At 42.5% G+C, this 22,130-nt stretch overlaps 2 protein-coding genes across 10 annotated transcripts in view; both read right to left on the bottom strand.

Annotated features, from left to right (window-relative positions):
• The window catches only part of RGPD4 (RANBP2 like and GRIP domain containing 4), a 40,833-nt gene extending 37,515 nt beyond the window's left edge, over window positions 1-3,318 (bottom strand). For 2 of the 3 annotated variants that reach the window (XM_069877521.1, XM_069877530.1), the window contains exon 1: window positions 3,167-3,318. In XM_069877521.1, the coding sequence (XP_069733622.1) occupies window positions 3,167-3,241 (75 nt within the window). In that variant the 5' untranslated portion in view covers window positions 3,242-3,318. The remainder of the gene's footprint in view (window positions 1-3,166) is intronic. The other variant, XM_069877549.1, reaches the window with a different exon arrangement.
• Window positions 3,319-8,756: 5,438 nt separating this feature from the next.
• The window catches only part of LIMS1 (LIM zinc finger domain containing 1), a 75,422-nt gene continuing 62,048 nt past the window's right edge, over window positions 8,757-22,130 (bottom strand). For 4 of the 7 annotated variants that reach the window (XM_069877365.1, XM_069877375.1, XM_069877353.1 and 1 more), the window contains exons 3-11: window positions 20,598-20,664; window positions 18,114-18,234; window positions 17,147-17,296; window positions 15,808-15,958; window positions 14,921-15,013; window positions 13,523-13,571; window positions 11,240-11,315; window positions 10,663-10,854; window positions 8,757-10,255 (exon numbers count right to left, since the gene is read on the bottom strand). In XM_069877365.1, the coding sequence (XP_069733466.1) occupies window positions 10,707-10,854; window positions 11,240-11,315; window positions 13,523-13,571; window positions 14,921-15,013; window positions 15,808-15,958; window positions 17,147-17,296; window positions 18,114-18,234; window positions 20,598-20,664 (855 nt within the window). In that variant the 3' untranslated portion in view covers window positions 8,757-10,255; window positions 10,663-10,706. Of the gene's footprint in view, window positions 10,256-10,661; window positions 10,855-11,239; window positions 11,316-13,522; window positions 13,572-14,920; window positions 15,014-15,807; window positions 15,959-17,146; window positions 17,297-18,113; window positions 18,235-20,597; window positions 20,665-22,130 lie in introns of those variants that run through there. The other 3 variants (XM_069877356.1, XM_069877351.1, XM_069877345.1) reach the window with 2 other exon arrangements.

Below are 22,130 nucleotides of genomic sequence, written 5' to 3'. Positions count from 1 at the left end.
ACTGTTCATGCAAAATTTTCAACAGTGGCTTAGAATGAAAGCAGGCCTCATAAGATAGCTTAAGTTTCCAGTCTGTATTTCATAAGTACAGCATAAAAAGAAAATGCCAGAATATGTCAGGAGTCAAGTCATACCTGGCACCTCCTTTTAGGCATAAATGAAAACAAAACTCAAATAAACACTTTGCAGCCTTATAGACAACTCCTCCCTTTCTCCCCGCAAAATGAACACAAGAAAACAGGCAACTATTTCAAACATTGATACAGTTACTCCTAAGCTTTACTTAAAAACAAAGAAACAAACAAAATTAAATATGCACCAGGTAGCCTTAAGCACAACAGAAGGAGAGGAAATCTTTGAGTAACCTGACCTAGTAGAAAATGTCCCTGCCCATGGCACGAGGGTTGGAACTGGGTGATATTTAAGGTCCCTTCAAAGCCCAACCATTCGATGATTCTTTATTTTTGTTGTTGTCGAGTTTAATATGAATTATAAAACACTTTATGAGCATCTCCAATTCTGGCAGCGATCTACTTCACATTGTCTGGTCTAAACTGCACCCAAGCCAATTAAAGTCATAAGACAACTTTTTTTGCTGCTGGGAAGGTACAAATGATGACAAAGTACGCAGGCCCTGCAAAGACCCTACTGCATAATGGTGATCATGGATGCATTCACGCTACACAACACACTGCTGAATATTCTACCTCCTCAACAACAACAAAAACAATCAATTCAGAGCAGAAGAATAGGATCTTTCAGGATTAAATAGCTCCCATGAACTGCATCAGACTGCTCACTATGACCCATATACCACCTTCCACATATGATGGAAAATGGTAACCAACTACAAAGAGTTCCTTTATCCTTCTGTCCAGTTACTAAAAGAGTAAGTAAATTATTTTCTCCCAGTCTTCCCTCTCAATATTGTTACTTAGCAAAGCAGTCATACAGACAAGAATACAGGAAGACCTTACAGAAATCTTCCAGTACTTAAAGGGGGCCTACAGGAAAGATGAAGAGGGGCTCTTTATGAGGGACAGAATGAGAGGAAGTTTTTTTTGGTTTTTTTTTCCTGTGAGGGTGGTGAGGCACTGGCACAGGTTGCCCAGAGAAGTCATGGAAGCCCTGTTCCTGGAGGTGTTCAAGGCCAGGCTGGATGAGGCTTTGAGAAACCTGACCCAGCGGCAGGTGTCTCTACCCATGGCAGGCGAGCTGGAACTGGATGATCTTTAAGATACCCGCCAATACAAACTGTTCTATGATTCGATGATTAACCCCGTAGCAAAGACAGAAACCTCAAAGTAACTTGTATATTCCCTATTTCGGTTCCTTATTCTTCTAAAAAAGAGAAACTTGGGAACTACACTTCCAGAAAGCTGAAGAACCCTGTAGTTTTCCTCAGAGAGGTGGTGTGCTCTTTAAAGCAACACCAGGACTTACCAGGTGTAAAGGGGAGGTGTGCAGCTCTGGTAAACCACTGTTCCTAGTTAGGGAAAGCACCTCCAGCAAGTGAGACCCCATGCTTTTCCTCACAGCAGCCTCCCTTATCTCATTCGACTTAAAGAAACCTCAAGTTTGAAATACAGGCTCACTCCAAAATACATAATGATACAAGAATATTCCACTATTACAAAAAGTGAAATATTTTTGATTTAAGCTAAAGTAGAGTTAAGTTTCATTTAAGTAACTTTATTATTTGGATTTCAGGCAGAACGTCCCTCTGAGAGCATGTTTTCTTTAAAACAGTAGTTTTCCAGACACTGTTCATTCTTCAGAGATGATAATATCACGTGTGAAGTGCGATCTGTGCTGAACAGAGGCGTCTGCTTCTGTCATTCTGTAATAACAGTTTGTGTTGAAAGGGACCTTAAAGATCACGCAGTTCCAACTCCCTTGAAGTGGGGCAGCGACACATCCCACTAGATCAGGCTGCCCAAGGCCCCACACATGTAACAGAACATGCATAAGATTTTTGGGAAAATTTCTCCATCTGCATATAAGTGGGAAATACATTCTGCTGTACAAAATTGATAGGGATCGCTCCCTTGTCTTGGCCAGCCCTGATGAATCATATTATCATAGAATAGTTTGGGTTCGAAGGGACCTTAAAGATGAGCTAGTTCAAAACTTCCCTACCATGGGCAGAGACATCCCACTAGATCAGGCTGCCCAAGGTCCCATCCAACCTGGCCTTGAACACCTCCAGGGACAGGGCAGCCACAACTTCCCTGGGCAACCAGTGCCTCTCCACTCTCATGGTGAAGAAATTCTTCCTTATGTCTAGTCTAAATCTATTCCTCTCCAGCTCATACCCATTGCCTGTCATCCTATCACCACAAGCCTTTGCGAATGGTCCCTCCCCAGCTTTCTTGTAGCCCCCTCTGGGCACTAGAAGGTCTCTATAAGCTCTCCTGGGAGCCTTCTCCAGACTGAACAGCCCCAACTCTCTCAGCCTGTCCTCCTATGGGAGGTGCTCCATCCCTCTGATTATTTTTGTAGCCCTCCTCTGGACTCGTTCCAACAGCCCCATATCCTTCTTATGTTGAGGATTCCAGAACTGGACACAACACTCCGGGTGAGGTCTCACAAGAGAGGAACAGAGGGGCTGAATCCCCTCCCTCGACCTGCTGGCCACACTTGTTTTGATTCAGCCTAGGATGCGGTTGGCCTTCTGGGCTGGGAGCGCACACTGCCGGATCATGTCGAACCTCTCATGGACCAGCACTCCAAGTCCTTCTCTGCAGGGCAGCTCTCAATCACATCATCCCCCACCGTTTACTGAAACCGGGGACTGCCCCGACCCAGGTGTCGGACCTTGCACTTGGCCTTGCTGAAGCAACGATGAAGAATACTCGCTTTCTAAAACTCCAAAACGAGCCTTGAGAGAGTGGATTTGCCGGCATTTTCGGCGTCAGGCAGGGCTCTCGCGGGCTCAGACACACTCCCGGAGCCCCCACCAGCTCCCCCTTTTCCCCCCGGACCAGCGGGGCCTCGGCGGGGCCCAGCTCGGCCTCCACCGGGGCCGCTCCCGGCGCGCGAGGCGGGGCCCAGGCCCGGGAAGCCCGGGCGGCCGCCACAAGGCGTCCCGGTTCCGAAGAAGGCGAGAAGGGGAAGGCGGGAAGGGAAAGGCGTTCCCGGGCCTCGGCGGGCAGCGCTCACTCACCTCTCTGGGGGAAGGCAGCATGGTCTGCACGAAGGCGACGTACCGGTCCACCTCGGGCTTCGTGCGCCTCATCATGGCGGCCTCGCGCCCCCGGCGGGCGGAGCGGGCCCGGCGCCTTCCTGAGGGGGGAAGGGAGGGAGGGAGGGAAGGGCGCGAGGAAGAGGAGGAGGGCGAGGGGGAAGCAGCCGCCGCCGCCGCCGCGCAGCGATCGCACCCGCTCCGGCCGCTGCGCAGAGAGCGCGCCCCGCCCAACGCCCGCGGCCGCGGAGCAGGACGGGAAGGAGGAGGAGTGGGGGGGGTAGGGGGAACGTCTCGGTTAGGCTCCGCTCTCTGCGCGTGCGCCGGGCCCCGCGCATGCGCTGTGCGCCAGCCGGGGTTGGCGGGGGCGGGGGGGGGGGGCCGAGGGAGCGGGTCGCGCGCAGGCGGGGCTGAGGCCGGCGCTGACGGGGGAGGAAGGGGAGGGGGTGGGAAGGCGCGCGTGGCGTCGAAAATGCTGGAGAATTTCGAAGGACTAATTTTAATGTTGTTCTGAACTGCACAACAGCCCCGTCTCTTGCTAATTTGGAGCTTTGGCTCCAGCTCTGCCTGAGCCTGCGTTTGAGAAGGAGAGAAGCTCCAAGCAGAGGTGGTTAGAGGAGCAGAGCCCTCCCCTCAGCACAGCTCACGCGACGTTATCATCTCTAAAGAGTGAACCGTGTCTGGAAAAGCACCGCCTGAAAGAAAACCTCTTCTCAGAGGGACATTCTGTCTTAACTTCCAAGAACTAAAATTACTTCGATGAACTTTAACTTAAATCAAAATATTCCGCTTTTCGTAACAGTAACTGCTTCTTGTATCACGCAGAGGGATCTGGACAAACGGGAGAGCTGGGCAAGACCTTATAGCGGCCTGAAGGTCTCCTATTAGCCTCCTCTGTTCCAAGCTGAACCAGAACAAGTGGCTTTAGCCACTCCTCATACAACTTCCCCCCCCCACCACCCCAGACCCTTCACCAGCCCTGTGCTTGAAGGGACTGTACAAGAAAGCTGGGAAGGGACTTTTTACAAGGGCATGGAATGACAGGATGAGGACGGATGGCTTTAAATTGGAAGGGAGAGGATTTAGACAGTAGGATGAAATTCTTCATAATGAGGGTGGTGAGACACTGGCACAGGTTGCCCAGGGAAGCTGTGGATGCCCCATCCGTGGAGGTGTTCAAGGCCAGGTTGGATGGAGCCCTGAGCAGCCTGATCTAGTGGGATGGCCCTGCCTGTGGCAAGAGTGTTGGAACTGCTTGATCTTTAAAGTCCTTTACAACCCTAATTCTGTGAAGTTTAACGAGGGCAAGTGCTGGGTTTTGCAGCCAGGACATGACAACCCTGGGTATACTGTACATACAGACAGACTTGGAAGTGAGAGGGTGGAGAGCAGCTCTGCGAAAAGGGATCTGGAGATTCTGGTTGACAGCAAGTTGAATGTGAGCCAACAGTGTACCCTGGCAGGTAAGAGGGCCAACCATGTCCTGGGGTGCATCAAGCTACTGGGGTGTGTCTAGAGGAGGGTCATAGGGTTGGTAAAGGATTTAGAGGGGAATTTGTATGAGGAGTGGCTAAAGTCATAGAATCATAGAGTAGTTTGGTTTGGAAGGGACTTTAAAGATCATCTAGTTCCAACCCTGCTGCCATGGGCAGGGATATCCCACTAGATCAGGCTGCCCAAGGCCCCATCCAACCTGGCCTTGAACACCTCCCGGGATGGGGCAGCCACAACTTCCCTGGGCATCCTGAAGTCACTTGGTCTCTTCAGCCTGGAGAAGAGACTGAGGGAAGTCCTGATAGTGGTCTACTGCTTCCTTACAAGGGGAGGAGGAGCAGTAGCAGGCGCTGATCTCTTCTCTCTGGAGACCAATGGTAGGACCTGAGAGAATGGCATGAAGATGCACCAGGGGTGATTTAGGTTGGGTATTAGGAAGGGGTTCTTCATCCAGAGGCTGGTGGAGTACTGGAACAGGCTCCCCAGGGAAGCAGTCAAGCCTGATAATATCGAACAAGCACTTGGACAACACTCTCAGGCACATGGTGTGAATGTTTGGATTGTCCTATCCAGGGACAGGAGTTGGGACTCCATGATCCATGTGGGTCCCTTCCAACTCAGGACATTCTATGATTCTGTGATTCATGTGTGGGCCTTCTGCTGTCACAGAAATTTCTCACGTCTGTGGAAGCGAGCTTTAGTATTTTCTCACTTAAAACTGTATCTCGTGTCTCACCACAACTATAAATTTAATCCATTGCCGTGGACTGTATCACTGAGATCCAGTGCTCTAGAAAATGAGTTTCCAAATATTCTAGCAGTTATGGTGAAAAACTTTATTTCCCAGGCACTGTGACTATCATAGTTACACATTTTCTTACCATCTTGATGCATAGCTGGAAATATGGATCAAAAGAAGACAATATTGGCAGCCCTCAAAACAGGTGAAATTTGCAAGTTGCAGCTGTAATTACAAGTTTGGTGATGCTGAGCAATGGTGGTTGCCACATGGTGTAATTCCCAGCTGGCATCCTGAGATGCTGGACTCGCCTATCTCGTCTCTCCTCTGCCAGTGCAGGCACTTTGGTCAAAATGTGGCCACCGGGCTCTGTCACTGGAGAAGCATAATTAAAAATTTGTCCCATTCTCAATCTCAGGTAACCTGTTGAGAGCCATACGATTCCTTATATACCTGAAAATATGGCCATCCTCAAAGCTCTTATGATCTGTGTGAGACAAATGTAGGTAAAGTGCAGGAACAACCACAAAGCCATAGATAAAATGAAAAGATAAATTTATTTCTGTTACCTCACAATGTGGGGCAACTCCAGAAAAGAGCACCCGGGCAGAGGGAATGCAAGCGGGAACACCGGCCCCACGGAGCTCTGTCCTAGCTAGAAAGTTTGTGTATCTAAACTGCTGCTTTGCCTGTATTTACCAGGGCAAAATAGAGTCTTTGAGTCTTTCTCACAGCAAGGTTGGAATCTCAAGCTCTCATGGTCCTGAGTTTCACGTGCCTATGTTATCTAAACACAATAGTTCAACTTGCCAAGCACCTGAGACTAAACAAGTTAGTATGATAATATGCGTTTTTCTTCACCCCAGCTGCAAGTCACTTAAGCATGTTTGTAATCCTCCTCCCCAGTCTTCCCTTATATTCCGACACCATATCTGCCAGAAGAATAAAAGAAGGTGACTCAAGTTGTTCCTGTAACAGCAGCAGTCGTGTAACACCCTGGCTGAAAGACTTGACCCTGTCTTTTATTATTTGCTCTATTACCAGTGGTTTATTTAGGTACTAGATTTAATCCTTAAAGAAGAAAGAGGAGCTTTTTTTTCTCTGTGCTTTTTCAAGTGGTTCATCAACAACTGGGGCTGCCAAACAATTTATCAACACCTGCTTGGCTAAGTAACAAAGTCTTGGTACTGGTGCAGGCAAGAATGCTGGAAGTGGATCACTGGAGGAAGTTACTGCTCTTCAAGTGATGGGGAGGCATGGGAAGTTGCCTTCATACAGACAAGATCCAGCGCCTTGACACTCATCACCATATCTCATCCATCCCTGTGGAAGTGGCACCCAGTAGCCGCAACACCAGTTCTGGGCTCCCCAGTTCATGAAAGGCAAGGAACTACTGGGGAGAGTCCAGCGGAGGGCCACAAGGATGATTAGGAGACTGGAGCATCTTCTTATGAGGAGAGGTTGAGAGTCCTGGATCTGTTCAGCTTGGAGAAGACTGAAAGCAGATCTTCAGTGGTCCCTTCCAATCCCTACCATTCTATGATCCTTTGAAGGCAGGTCACCAGGCAGGACAGCAGTAGCTCTAGTGCTGTCCCTGCAACCAGCCTGTGCTCAGCTTGGCTTGCTACGTATCTGTGGGAACAGAGCACAGGGCTTGCCACTGCCAGTGGCAGAAAGGCTTCTTCCCCCTGCAGCTACATCCACTGGACCTTCTGTAGTGCTCCCTACCATTACAATTAAGCAGGGGCTTCAAAAGGAATCTCTTCCCCATGCAAGAAAAAGGGGCAAAACTTCCGAGACATCCATTGCCACATCCCAGGCACACAGCCTTCTTTTAGAGATAGTAGGTCTCATGCATAGACAAACAACAATCAATTCTGCCTCTTTCAGGAAAGTGTGTGCAGCTATGCAGAATACCTGGGATGCTGACAGGCCAGGAAGTGAGCTTCAACACCAGACCTGTAATTGTCCAGGCTTCCTAATGGCTAGCTCACTCCCTGGCTCTGTTTTGCAACTGCTTTTAATTAATCCCCTTCATGACAATGTCCAGGGGTGTTATTTCAATGACAGTTCATGTTGAAGACAGCTCCCAAGAGAGCAGTATGGATTTGGGGAACCCTCCACTCAAGATATGACTCCAGTAATAATAAAAAAGGTCACCATGAGGGTGATTAATCACTGGAACCCCACAAAAGTCTGTGAAGTCTCCTTCTGTGGAGATACAGCTTGGCTGAGCAAGACCTTCAGCAGTGATCCAGTTTTGAAGTTAGACCTGCTTTGAGCAGATAGCTGGGCTAGTGGATCTCTAGCAGTCCCTTCCAAACAACATTTGTCAATGATTCATCAGACTTTGAACCCTCAAGTACCCTCAGATGCTACACCGCAGGTTCCAAGATACACGTGCTCATGCTCAGGAACTAGAAACTGCTGCCTTGGTGAACTGGAACACAATGTTCACCATTGGGAACTTGGAAACAGAAAAAACATCCTGTGTTAGGGCCACGAGGCTACCACAGAGTCAAGAGGAGACCTTGGCCGCACAGCACAAACAAGGCCATCATGTTGTAGATGGATGTAATCCCAAGGAATGTGGATGTAAGCAGGTCTTATCAATTAGCCTTAAGGATAGAGACCCTTCCTGACTCTTTGAGCTGCACCTACATAGGCTGAAGGAAAAGTACAGTCAGTGTACTCCGAAAAACCTAGAACGGGAAATGTAGCATTGCTGAGTATGGTGTACTGAATCCATGGCATGGTCCAAAATCCCAACAGTGCTACCATGCTAGTTATGTAAATGTTTTTCAGGGACATTTTAAGTTTTTCTAGTCTTTAACACAGTCAGGACTGCATTCAGTTACTGAACTGTTATGGCATTCAATAACTACATCAGATAAAATAGTAAAGAATACCCTACCTAGCACTAAACTGGAAGTTTGGGAAAACGGCTTCACTACTGTGAAAAGAGGAAAGTAAAGATTGATAGGAAAGTGTATGTTTTAAACTCAGACAACATATTTTCTCTAGGAAAACCTAGTGTCTGTGCCAGTTGAGAAAATATCCAGAAGAATCAAGCTGTTCAATGTGAAATAACTGTGGTTTCTTTCATGAACCTTAGGTTCTAACTACATGAATCTATGAACTACATCAACCTTGAACTACATGAACTTTCATGAACCTTAGGAACTAACTACAGTGGGATATTTAGGAAAGGCACAGGTCTCCTTTAAATTGGGAAAATAAGGAAGCATTTACATACAGTCATAGGTAAAAGCACAGGGAACCAAGAGAGCCTATTTGCTTTCCCCACCCTTTTCAAATACTCATTTAAGAGAGGCACTATGAGGTTTAATAACATAGCCTTTATTGATGACACTGGAAAGTAGACATTTTAAAGCAACTAATTCTTCATTAACAGGAAAGGAGATTTTACTTCCTATAATGTCATTACGTAAAATGTGTTTAAATCACTAACGTAAAAAAAAAATTAAAAAAAAGTTTGCCTACTTCATAATGTAGTACCATCGAGAAGTTCTAAGTAACTGTATTTTCTACAAGAAAGGGAAAAATAGAACAGATTTGCATGGACAGAATTCAACAGTACAAAACAATTAAATGTATGTTTTAAGGAATTCTGATTATTTGTGAGCTCAGTTCTTGAGGATGGCTAAAGAAATAGATCCTAGCAGGATCAGACCTTGTATATTTACACTCATAGGTGTAAAAGTAATATTGCCTTTTAATTGAAATAGGCATTTTCAGTATTGTTCTGAAAACTAATGAAGTCTAGAAGCTTAATTTTAAGCTTAGGTGTTCACATTTAAAATAAAATACTTCTTGCATCCTGTATAATTAAGGCAAAGTATGTTATCTTTGGAAAATACCTTGTATATAGTTTCCGCATAAAAATACAAAATAAAAAATAAAACTATATATATATATATTATGGAACACTGTTATGTATGGTCCAGCAGGATAAGGCACAAAAAGTAAATAGAATGCAAAAGCATGTATAAAAGCTAATATGTTATTTTGAGTGGAATTTAGCAAAATTCAAGTAGTTCTGAGTATGCTCATTTCTTGCAATAGGAATATATGTTTTATATAGGTATTTCATGCTAAGCCTGATGTACAAAGCATAATCTATCAGAAGTAGGTCACGTGTACAGTGACTGTATTTAGAAATCCGATATTTTTCCAACTATCTGAAGGAAGGCTCCTTCAATGAGATGACTTGGCCTGAAATCCAACCATGAGTTTTTCCACAAGGTGAAGTATGTCAGTTTCTTGCCCAAGTCACTTGTGTGCATGCTTAATATGAAGGTTAGTACTTTCATTAATATAAATAACAACATGTGCCCCTGAAGTTGGACACATTTGCAGTTTGTTTCTGCAGATATTCACAAGCAAATTTTCTGTCCCTGTAAAATTCTGCACAGATCACTGTGCAGAATGGGCCACTCACATCAGTTCAACTGCATTATCAGGGTCAGAAACCTTTCAGGTGAGCTGGTATTGAATTTAGACTGGAAGTGTGGTTTGTTTATCAACAATAATCTTACATGTACACATATAGAGAACAGAGATTCTTAGATATTTCGATTTGATAGAAGGCATACAACATCATTTGTTATCTGCTTGCAGCCTCAAAGCAGCACCCCTACCCCCACCAAGTAATATATATGTATGATTTTCGCAAAGGCAGGGGAGAGAGCAGATGAAGTCTTTACTTCCTTCCCAAAGTTTCAGCCAATTTCTTCAGTCTTTTCTTCAGCTCTAGAGGAAACTTCTCGTAACACTTTTTGCAGACAGGCTTCATATCAAACTCGACAAATTTATTCCTAAAATGACAAAGCAAAAACCAGACAAAGTTTTAGCAGCAGGAATAGTGAAAAAAAAATCTCTAGAAGTATCTTATTAAACTATGCATAAAAAATAAGCAAAAAAAGAAAAAAAGTACAACTGCAATTTATACATATATATGGTTACTTTCATGTGGTTATACATGATGAACAGTAATTACAATATCCTGGTAAGTGAATTATGCAGTTCTCACCCAAATATCCGTATTTATTAGCTGTGTCATTTAAAAAGTCTTCCAAACCTGACTGTAGAGCTAAAGCGACTAAACATAACATAGCAGAACAACAAGTTAATATCTCAAGTTGCAGTTGTGTGAAAAATATTTTGGGTTTGACTGGCATAAATTCATGCAAAAACTCAAAATGAAAACATCCTTAGCACTGACCAAAGAAGAAAGGAGCAGAGGTGGTGGTGAGAAGGAAAAAAAGTTTACAAACAGATTGGCTTTTTCTTTTTCTGCTTCTCTTTATCCTTTGCTTCACGTTCCCGTTTGGCAAGTCGTCGCTTAAATTCATCTGGCATTTTCTCATAACAGTGTTTGCAGACAGGTTTTAGATCAATTTCAACAAACTTATCCCTTTAGAGTTAAACACAGGAAAAACAAAGGACAGGAAAGGAGAGGAGTTAAGAAGACTAACTGAAGGAAGACCTGAGCAGACAGATAAGAAAGATATAAATTCATTAAGTGGAGTAAAAGGAAGAAATATGCGCTTATTTCAAGGCCAGGTTGGACAAGGCTTTGAGCAGCCTGGTCTAGTGGAAGGTACCCCTGCCCATGGCTGGGGGGTTGGAGATGGATGATGTTTAAGGTCGCTTCCAACCCAAACCATTCTATGATTCTATGACTTTATAACTGCTGCTTGTATGTTTTTTGTACCATAACAGTTAGACTATAGCAACATCTACACTTTGAAGATAACCACTGATATGTTTTGAAGGTGTAACAGTTACTGAAAACTTACTTTAGTGTTAACTTAGTGTTGCACGTTGAACAAGCGAAACAGTTCACACACCATGCCTTATTCAGAGCAGACACAACTAGGGTGATGGGGGAAATAAAGAAATTATTAGCATTATGGAAAAAAATAAGGTGTTACAAAAAACTTAAGCTCACACATTCATGAGGCATGAAAAGCAGTCATCTGATTCTTGTACCCAGTATTAGGGGCCATAACAATAACGTGGCAAGGCTAGGAAGGTACATGTGAGTGTAGTGTAGCAGGCCTGTGAAGCATCGATAAAGCTGCCTCTGAGGGTTAATACAACTCTGTGTTCACCAGCAAGACCAGTTTAGCCTATTTCTGCCTCCTGTTGCCTGCTTCCACCTCATCTCATGGGATGCTGACCTCAGGCAACTGTTTTATGAGGCTATGTTTCCAACTTAATCAGGAGACACAGTCAGCTGAAAAGCAATCCAGCAAGATTTACGCTGTGTTTATGTTTTCATTTGGTTTTATTCCTTAGCTCCTGTTCAGACTGCAGTGCCATCAACAGCAGCGCCATCAACAGCAGCGCTTGGCCAGCCAAAGAACGTAACATGTAGCCAGCAGTCAGGACACTGCTGGTAAACCAATGCTACCAAGGTGACAAAAATTATGGATTCATGGGATAAATTACTTGATCAAGACAAACTTGGATATATTTTTATTCTTTGGAGAGAAAGTAACTATTTTCTCTTTGTTCTGATCTCAGTCTGTTTTCTGTTCTTCCTCTCTTTCAAGATACCTTTCCACCTTTTCCTGGCAAGATTTGCCTGTTTTCTTAAAGTTGAAGACGCAGGGCAATAGTTTTCTCACAAAACACATCCTTTTGCCAACAAACAGAACCACAGCATTGTCATGCAGAGCTTTTTTCCTGCACTACGGGGCAAGCACATCCACAGAAGCATCGTTATTCCACCGCTTGCCAAAATAATACTAGTCTGATGAAAATCTTTGCTCGCAACCAACCTCTGGAATACAGTCACAGGGACCCTCCTGAAAAGCTGCTGTCATGGATGTTTATTTCATCAGAGAAGGAGATGGAGAGAGAATAATGCTGGATATTCTTTGTTCGTAACAACCGTGTCAAATTTATGTGCAGAAATGGAAGAAGAAATAATTGAAAATGTACACTGAAAATAACAAAATTACTGCATTACATGATATTCTGTTCGGTTTAGAGACCAAAACATACAATATGGGTGCCAAATTATGTGGTGTAACATGAGAAACATACAGAGACGTAGTCATCAGACAAGGCTGAATTTATTCATTCACCTCAAGATCCAGTTCTGCACATTCTAGTCAGATTTTAATGAAAAGGAGGACACTGTTTCCTCCAAGGCATTCTGGATTGTTGTTCTGCAGGTATAGTCCGGTCCAGAAAATGTGACGAAAGCACATCTCTGGAATGTAGGTCTCACCCTGTATTTACATGACTGTGAGCCAGTTTATGTCTCTTTTTACATGCTAGAGGCTTCCTCCCACTTTGCTAATAGCTTAGACTTAGGTGAGAATAACACTGGTATTATAGTATCTCCTTCAGCAGGGGTAAATAGGCATATAATAATGTTGCAGTACTTCAGGTAGAATAATTTGCTTTTTGATATTATAGCTGGTTGTCCAAAAAAACCCTCCAAAAACTTCCTTCCCTGTCAAAAAAATCCCCGAACTTAAATCACTTGCTTTAAGTTCTGCCTTTGTAGGACACATCTTTCCAAATACGATGTTTCCTGGTTTTGTGACATTATCATCAGCCTAGATTTTCAAAAGACAGGTGCCTGTAAATATCTCTAGGAACCAAACAGAAATAATGGAAACTAGGCACTTCAGAGTGCCCACCCACATCTTTCAATATCTCAAATTTGGTTCATGATACCTTAATTTGTTTGAGGAGATGCCTGTGTGATCAACCTTGCCATTGCACGTGTACTTTTTTGAAGCTGGTGGGGCAGGAAGCCACCTCTGTGCATCTCTCAGCATCCCTGGCCTTTGCATGTCCCTGAAGGGTCTCTGCTTGACCACAGTTCCCCTCAGACACTGAATGATCTTCTGTACCATCATGAAACGTTTGTCATTAATGTTTTCTTACCATTTGGTCTGTGACTTAATTAGCTTTAATCTAATTTCTGGTCAAAGGAATGGCTAGTTTTGTTTTAATTAGACCAATCAAGGATTCAACAGGCTACTTTCCTCTTATCTTCACTTTTAAAGAGAACTTCCCTCAGAAAGGAACAGTAAGGGAACAGTTAGAAAAATGCTTACCATCTCCTTCAATCACACGGTTGCAATGGAAACAAACATCACCGAACAGCTGAAGAGGAAAGAGAAGGAATGACTTTTTAATGTAATGATTTTATCAAGGGTAGCTTCTCAAATGAATAAAATAAACACATTCCAGCTGCTGGGCACAATAACTTCCTTATTTATTTCAGTAAAGTAAAGAGAATGCTGGCAAGTCTGCTTTCATTTTTTTTCCAAATGTTTTGCATCATCTCATCATAAAAAGTCTTTAAAATATTAAAGACAAACCCATTTATTTATATCTGTTTGATCCTCTGTATATATGATTTTGTTTAAACATTTCTCTAATCCCGAACATTTGAAATACACCTGTTGGTGTCACATGCTCGTCATTACTAATCAGTGAATTTAACATTTGGACTTAGATGAATGACTAGAACAACATATTGCTGTTTCTGGCAAAAACCATAAGGAAACATTATTTAAAATATAAAAAAAAGGGTAAATTTATGCCAAAAGCTACTCATTCTATTCCCCAGTTTAACATTTGTTCACAGCGTAACAATGAAGAAGTGCCCGAAATTTCATGTATTTTTTCTAAATGTAGTAGTCAACCTAGTAAAAGACATCCATCTCTTGTCTGGTCTATGTACTTTACCCTATTACTACTACTATTACAACTAGTGTCATGGCATTTATTGCCTGCAACTACACCGGCAACTCTTCAATCATTTGCCCTTCATCACTGACAAATTAAGAATACATCTGTAATTAGCAGATGCCATACAACTCCCAGCTGTAGCCCTTACCCTTGTATTTATACAAGTGAAGAGGTGGACATGACACAACACAGAAAACTTCCAAATAAAAAAGGTCTATACATTGTGTTGCTGGACTATATATTAAGGGAGTCGGGAGAGAGACAGTACCATGGTATATAACTCCTATATAAATGCAAGTGGTCGCTAGGTGGTATCCTCTTACAAATTTAGTCTTTGCAGTCTTCAGTAACCCAATGAATGAGCTGGGTGGCGCAGTGCATATTAACACACCATCACCCCACGCTAATCACTAGGGCCTCATCTTAAACCACAGCTACTGAGTGGCAAAACTTCTTTAGCTCCTTGTGAAAGATTGGGTGTCATTAGCTGCTCTGATCTGACAGTGTGTAAAAGCTCGTAACAGTACCACTTGTCTTGGCTAGCCTTTGTGAAATACCTTCCATTTTTTCAATCTATAGCAGACCAATGTATAGAGAAGCCCGTGTAAATTAACTGCAAAAGAACATCTGCAAATTGGCATTACACCCATTAGTGCCTGTAAGAGAACAGAAGAACGCCCATGGTTTTCTACCTCTGTCTAATAAAACTAACCTTTGAGTTTACAAATTAATGCTGTTTTTAAAAGTAGCAGCCTTACCTGATTGTAGTGGGTTTCGCAATATGCCAAGCCTTTTCTCTCATAATGACGATGACCCAAGAATGGCTTTTCACATTTTGCACAAACAAAATGCTACAAACAAAATTACATACATACATTATGTTTTGATTACCTGGAAATAACAGTATTTTTTCTGGAAACTAAACCTACCAAACCCAATACTGAACATGATTGGAGTTTACTGAACTATTTTGAAAAGGAGAGTTAAAACTTTTTTGTTTCTACAGTTAGACCACTAAACTAATGCTCCTTTTAATGGCTTCAACATTTCAATCCAAAACTTAACAAAAAAATTAAAGAAATTAAGCAAAAGGATTCTGATATGTTATCAATGAACAGAATGAAGAGATTTTTAAAAATCTGCGCCATTACTCTCTTGTGAAGAAAGTGTTTGCTGGAGGAGATTTTCAAAACAACAAAAGGTACAGAATGTTTGTCTTCCTAAATCTTGTACATGGCCTTGAAATACAAACTCTTACATAAAGTGCTTTAGAGATATTTACATGGCGAGTGACTATGGAAAATACAAGGCTATTACTATGCTCAGTAATATTATAGTTGCCACAGAATTTTACTGCCTTCCCACATGTACTGCTTTGCACTCTGAAATTTTCTTCTGTAAGGACCTTACAGCGCTTCCTTTGATTGCTGATTTTGGCTTCATAGTCAAAGCTTTCTGTAAGGTAGGAGATAACTCCTATTTCACAATGGAAGACCAGTCACAAGAAGGCTGAAAATAGGATTAAGAGAAGGCACTTACTAATAATTGCTGCATATTTTGCTAATCCTTTCATTGCAATTTATCAGCAAAAGCCCAGGTAAGTATGTTTATGTTAGGAAAAGACAATGTATTATCTGATGGTTACCTCCACATGCCATTGTTTGCCCATAGCATTCACCACACGGCCTTCAATTGGTCTTCTACATGCCCCACAGATGGGGACACCCATTTTGTCATGGCAGGGTAAGCAGTATAATTCTCCCTTCAACTCACGAGCATCAGCAGTAAGTTCCTTCCTGTTCAAAGGTTAATGAATTGAGAGTATGAATAAAGGCACTGAACAATGTCAACTATTGAGAATTTCTGAAAAGAAAGAGAAATTTTTAGAATTTGTTTTAGAAATTGTATTTGTACCACATGAATGCAGCAGCATCAAATATGACACAATTAATAGTTCAAGACTGATCAAGTCCATAGTAAACTGAGAACAGGCTGCTAAGCGAGATGCACTAAGTCTCTCTGATAACAGCTTCTGAGCTATTGTCATTCTGCATCCTGGTTATGTAGCACAAATGTTTGTGTGCCACCTGTGGACATGTTTGGCTTATATTCTGGCATTCTTATCACCAGTTTATTTTAGATTTGCATAACTGTAACTGAAAGTAAAATGTAGTCCTGTACATTTAGGTGTGTTTTCCCTGTTGTATCAAACTTCAGAGAAAGAAAACTACAGACTCACATGAGCTAGCTACATTTACTAATTACCAACTGCAGAAACTCATGTACTCTACTTTTTAGTAGTTTGCATGGTTAGAATACTGAGAACAGCTAAACTTTAAATGTGACTGTACTCACTAATGGTCTCAACTGGTTGCACTAATGCACCACCACATTGTTATTCAAGTCAGCACTGAAATGACAGCGTCCTTGGCACCAGAAATAAACAATTAGTAACCCATGCTATTTCCCACAATGCCCCTGATCCCTGCATCAGTGCAGGATGTAGAAATGTGCAGCTTCACGTACTGCAGTTGCAGAAGCTGATAAAATGAGGTGGGAGAAAGCTTCTAAAAAAAGATAGTTTTTAAACTGAGAGAACAAAATTTGCATGCCACCTAACTACAAAGCAGTATCACAGGCAAGACAGTAACGCAACCAGCTAAAGGGGACCACTTTTCCTAGTCTCCTAGCAGAATAACAAGTTATCATTTTTCTGCTCCAGAATCCAGTATCTGTGTCCATATTTCCTAAGGTACTACCTTATTCTGCAGAGTCCAATCTTTCACCATTCCTCAACAGATGAGCTGTTGTTTGATCTAAAGGCCCAACTCCACCATCCCAAATGGAGTAACACACATTTAGCTACAAGGCTTCTAAACCCAACCCTCTTGCCAGTTGTACAGGACAGGTTTTCACTTTAAAAAGTAAATAAATGAAGCAAATAAACCCCACATTTTCCTGCTTTCCTCTGCAGAATTCATTACCCGCAGTTTGTACAGTTGAAATGATCAGGGTGATAAGGATCATTTTTGAATATAAGAGGTTGTTCATCAATAATGGCATGACACTTCTGGCAAATGTACTTTCCCAGGCCTCTGGCTTTTTCCCTGTTATGGCAAGGACGGCAGAGATGTCTGAAACAGCATTAAAAAGAGGAGATAAGTACTGGTACCAGGTATTATGGTGCAAAATATAAACCCAAAATCTATTAGAACTTCATTTCAATTAGCCTTTTTTTGGAGAGAAAATAGTCTTTTAAACACTTTCCTTGTTAGGCAAACCAGGTTCAGAAGAAGGAGGGCTATCATTTTATGTTCAGTCACTGCAAGGATATAATTTCTTCAGCTCATCTGAGTTTAAGCTGTATTCAAAATTATTTACTCTCAAAATCTTAAAAAGTTAGATTGGAAGCTGTATGACCACACAACTCCTAATTCTGTAAATAACTATGTACCACATTATACACATAAAGACAACGGCCACAGAATCCATTTGTAAAACATTCTTGTGACCACAGCTGGTAAAAAAAATCCTACTCTGAGAAGTGTCCCACTGAACTTAAAAGCAATAATTCATAAATAAGGTGCTAGACTACATCAAAATTGGAAACATATGTTGGACAAAGAAAGTAAAAACTGATATTAAAAAAATAACACAATGCTTCTTTATCTGAATGTTTTCTCTCATATTATGTATCACAATACCCCCACAATGCTACTGGGTAGAAAACACGTTTGCTGTGGAATCTGATGTTGAAGTAGGTAAACTGTTGATATTTAAGTGTCTATTTTAAGATACACATTCTGAAGTTTTGTGATGCACTCTTAGACCTTTTCCCCATAAAACACATTTCAGTTGCTCCACCTCAGCTTCAGGAACCCAAACCTCTCAGTTCCCTCTCTCAGTACATCTTATTCGTGATTAGTAACAGAAGAAAGGGTGAAGAACTACCTGCCAGCATTCTTGACAAATCCAATATCAGCCAGTACTTGTTGGCAGATATCACAGCAGAAGCACTCTGGATGCCAGCTGTTGTTCATAGCTTTAATAACACGACCAATAATGAACTCACCTGTAAGAAAGACAACACTGGAATGTAAAATACCGTGCTAGACAAAGTCAAAAGAAGCCCACAACCAAATCGCTACAACGTCATCATCCTCTCCCCCCGCTGCCCTCCTTGATCTGGTAGAATATATTGCTTTCAATATCACAGTTCTTGTTCTAAACTCTGGAATTGGAGTTTGTTTGGTTTTTTTTTGCCACGGGTCAGAAGAAAACACCTTTCCTGATGGACAACCTTCTCTTCATAACATATAAGCCCTTCTACAATGCACACTCCACTTTCTCTCTGAAGTCATCCTTTTTCGGTCTCTTCCCTGTTTTTACTTGTCTGTTCTCAAGCTGTTAAGAAATATATGTAATTCTTTATATAACACAGCTTTTTTGTGTCCTAATCATCTTTCTCCTTCTTTTCTTTCAGAAGACAACAATTACAACTTGTTGTGTACATAGCAGAGTTTTCTATCCTCAAAAGCACAAAACAACTGAGCTTGGGTGGCTGTGGAACTCCTGCAAAAAAACCTCATGGAGTTCACAATGCAAAGGTGTAAGTGAAGCTGCAGAACAACACACACAACTTCTGACCTACCATTAGGAGTCCTGTCCTGCGAGGCACTAAAAAAACTGTGAGAACTACTGTTTTGCACATACTGTGTGACTCTACTGCACAGGCAGTGGAGCCGTGTCCATCACACACATGACTTAGTTGTTTTCTATGTGGATGTTGTAGCCAAGGGTCCTGAGCAGTGCAAAGGCTCTGCCTAAAATGTGTTGGAAACTTAGCTTCCCAGTTCTGTGTGAGGCTTAGTCCCAGCTCCAGAGAGTGTACAACTCAAACAGCTGTCAAAGCGGAGTGATTAGGCAGTAACGGATGCAGATGGCAACATCTAGCATGCATCTGTGTGGTCCTCCCATGAAGGCACAGCTTTTCAAGAACAAAATCAATGGACTTTGGAGATATTAGGAATGCTCGCGGTGTCATCACTGACAACAGCCCCATCAATTTTGGCCATGCTTACTAAATTCAAGCAGTGGCAAAGCCAAGCTCTGTACAGGACCCCAGTGAGGTTTTGAGGAAGCTGGTGCTATGCAAAGCCAGGCAGGAGCAGTGGGAGTTGGGAAGAAAAAGTTCTGGAGACAGGCAGCATAGCTCCTCCGTGCTACCCCTGGCTAGGGCCAAAGGCGCTTTCGGCTCCAGTGTGCTTAAAAGCATTCCCTCTCTATCCAGGTTGCTGGGGGGAGTATGGGTAGCAAACACCAGCAGAAGCCAGCAGTGTGTGGGCAATGCCAGTGGCCAAGAAGAGTGTCACATTGCATAAGGGGTCAGGTATGAGGATTCAACCAATATCGTCAGAGGCAAGAGGTAGGGAAGTAGAAGAGGCACAAGGAAGCAAGAAGGGGAGGAAGGAAGGGGGCTGTGCAAGCAACTGGAGGAGCACAAGGGGCCCTCACACATGGGAAGTGACTGTCTGGTGGAAGAGACAAGGTGACAAGACTTCCTGGTTTGTCACGCACTTCAGGCTTCCTCAGAAACCACCAATGACCTCTTTCTTCCTCTCCCCCTGCTTGCTCACATCTGCAGCTTTAGATTCAATGGTCCACAACGTCTGTTTCCCTCTGCCTTGGTGTTCAACTCCTCCCTCCACACAAGACAAAGGCCTAATTGAGATAAGTGAAAGCCGTAGCACCTTGCCAAGGTGCCACAGAAACACACGAGCTTCCAGATCAGTTTAAGCAACAGTCACATAGTGACTTCTCAGCCCTGCTTGAGCACAATGTGTCACATACAGGGGAAAAAAGCTTGCAAATAATTACAGCATGGCAGACACACAAGCATTGACATCAATAGGGGCAAATAAAACACAGCTGTCAGTGTTATGTAGGGTTGACACCAGATGCTGAAGCCTTAAAGGTATTTGTTTCAAAACTACAAAGGAGGATCAGCTGTCCCATCAGCTGATTATAACACTAGATAATAAAGACTGTCCTCATGTCTGTGGCATAGGGCAGCATGAGTGGGTTACAATAGTCAGAGCAGATGACAAAGACTTGTTGCAGGGTTTCAACTGCATGAGCCCATGCATGTAGATGTATATAACCAGGAGTCATGAATGGTTTGTTCATTGAATCACTGGATCAACAGCTAAACTACTCATTCAAGTAATGTAAACTTTTCTTTAAATTCTACTGTTTGGTGACCTTTAGCAAAAGCGGTTCCCCAGATTCTCCTAAGCCTAGTTAATTCTGGAATTTCAGATGCTCGGCTGCACTGGGCTACCTCCCAGAGAACATACTCATGGGTTGTATGTCATCCCTAAGTGACATTCCCATTTGGAATCAGTGTTAAGTGTTTCACGTTGATGTAAAACTTACCACATTGATGGCAGCAAGGGGCAAAAAGCATTTGAAAATCATGTTCACAGTACTTCCTCCCTTCAAACTGTAAATGGGAAAAAATCCAAGCATTAGAGGGATGAGGAGCATGCCTTTACCATAAATGCAGTAACATAACAATTTGTTTCCAGATGCAATTAGGTAGTAAAATGTGAAGGGGCAGCACAAAAAAATCCAGACCAGGTGCTGTGCTTTAAATCCACACTGTTAATTCAGCTACTAGTTAGCACGTAGCATTAATGGCACACCACACCTCTAATGCTGCTGAGAGTGTAAGGCAGTTTCTGTCACCCATTTACATCACAATAAACGTCTGGATTTTGACAGACTGCTGAAACTGATGCAACAGAACGAATTCTGGGCAGGAAATTAGCTAACAAAAACCTTTCCTGGGGGGAAGCATTTTCTCTGAACCCATTTGATCTCTTTCCCATTCTACATTTCCTGCAAGAATGACCCAGCATACCAAAGGAAGTAAATACAGGGGAGAAGAACACCCAGGGATAGAAACCTTTGCAATTTGTGGAGCAGTACAGATAAAACACAAAAGGAAAATAAAGGCTTTTCCTTCTTGATGCTTATTTCATAGAATAATAGAATCATTTAGGTTTGAAAAGACCTTAAAATCATTGAGTCCAAATATTAAGGAACAAAGTTCCTTACACCAACCAGATGAAACAGGGAACCAATCTTAAGGGATTTGGATCTGAATTTTCTCACAGCTTGGAGAAGTTCAGCTGCAGTTCAAGCTTGCATAGAAAAAAAATGTGGAAAAAAAAAAGGGTCTACAGCACTGCATTAGCAGCTTAGCCAGAGAATATGTAAAAACATGTAGGCAAGTATGTTCTGAAACGAAGGGAAATGTTTAGATACCTTCAGGCACATCATTACCAAACACACATGCCAACTAGCATGTCAAAACCAGACAGACAATATTAGGTATGCTATAAGGTGTTTGGATTTGAATGTCTTGGTTTAAAACATTGGGAAAAGGGGGATAGCAGGAAACCCCATTCCTTTCTATTTTTACTGGGTGTAACACAAAACAAAGTGAATAGTATAAAATAACAAGCCACAAATTAAGTTTTGGTGCATAGATAGAAAATAGAGCAATGTCCCTCAAGATTACTTGTTTTATACTATGAAATCCCAAGGATCCAATACAACACAAGAACAGCAATTACTCGTGCAATATACAGAGCCACTGGCAGGACACAAATCTAATGAAACACTCTAGAAGTAATTCTATACTTAGGACTGGAAACTTAATTCCTGTGCCCAACCTGACTTGCACCTACTAGCAAAGAAATATACATGCTCAATACAGATTCTTCCAGAAGTCTCTGAACGCAATTTATCAAGTGTTTTTCCAGTGTAATACTCTAAAACAGATGAATTCTTAAATTGGAGTTTTCTTTAAAAAACAACCGAGACAGAGGACTATTACTGTCTTGAAGAGTAATGGAACTTACTGGTTCATTGAGAATTGTGCTTGCTTCCTGCTGGCTAAAA

This window comes from Phaenicophaeus curvirostris, chromosome 1, assembly GCF_032191515.1.
Source record: "Phaenicophaeus curvirostris isolate KB17595 chromosome 1, BPBGC_Pcur_1.0, whole genome shotgun sequence".
Classification (NCBI taxonomy): domain Eukaryota; kingdom Metazoa; phylum Chordata; class Aves; order Cuculiformes; family Cuculidae; genus Phaenicophaeus; species Phaenicophaeus curvirostris.
The sequence above is the reverse complement of the archived record's forward strand: the minus strand, read 5'-3'. Positions and strand labels throughout refer to the sequence as shown.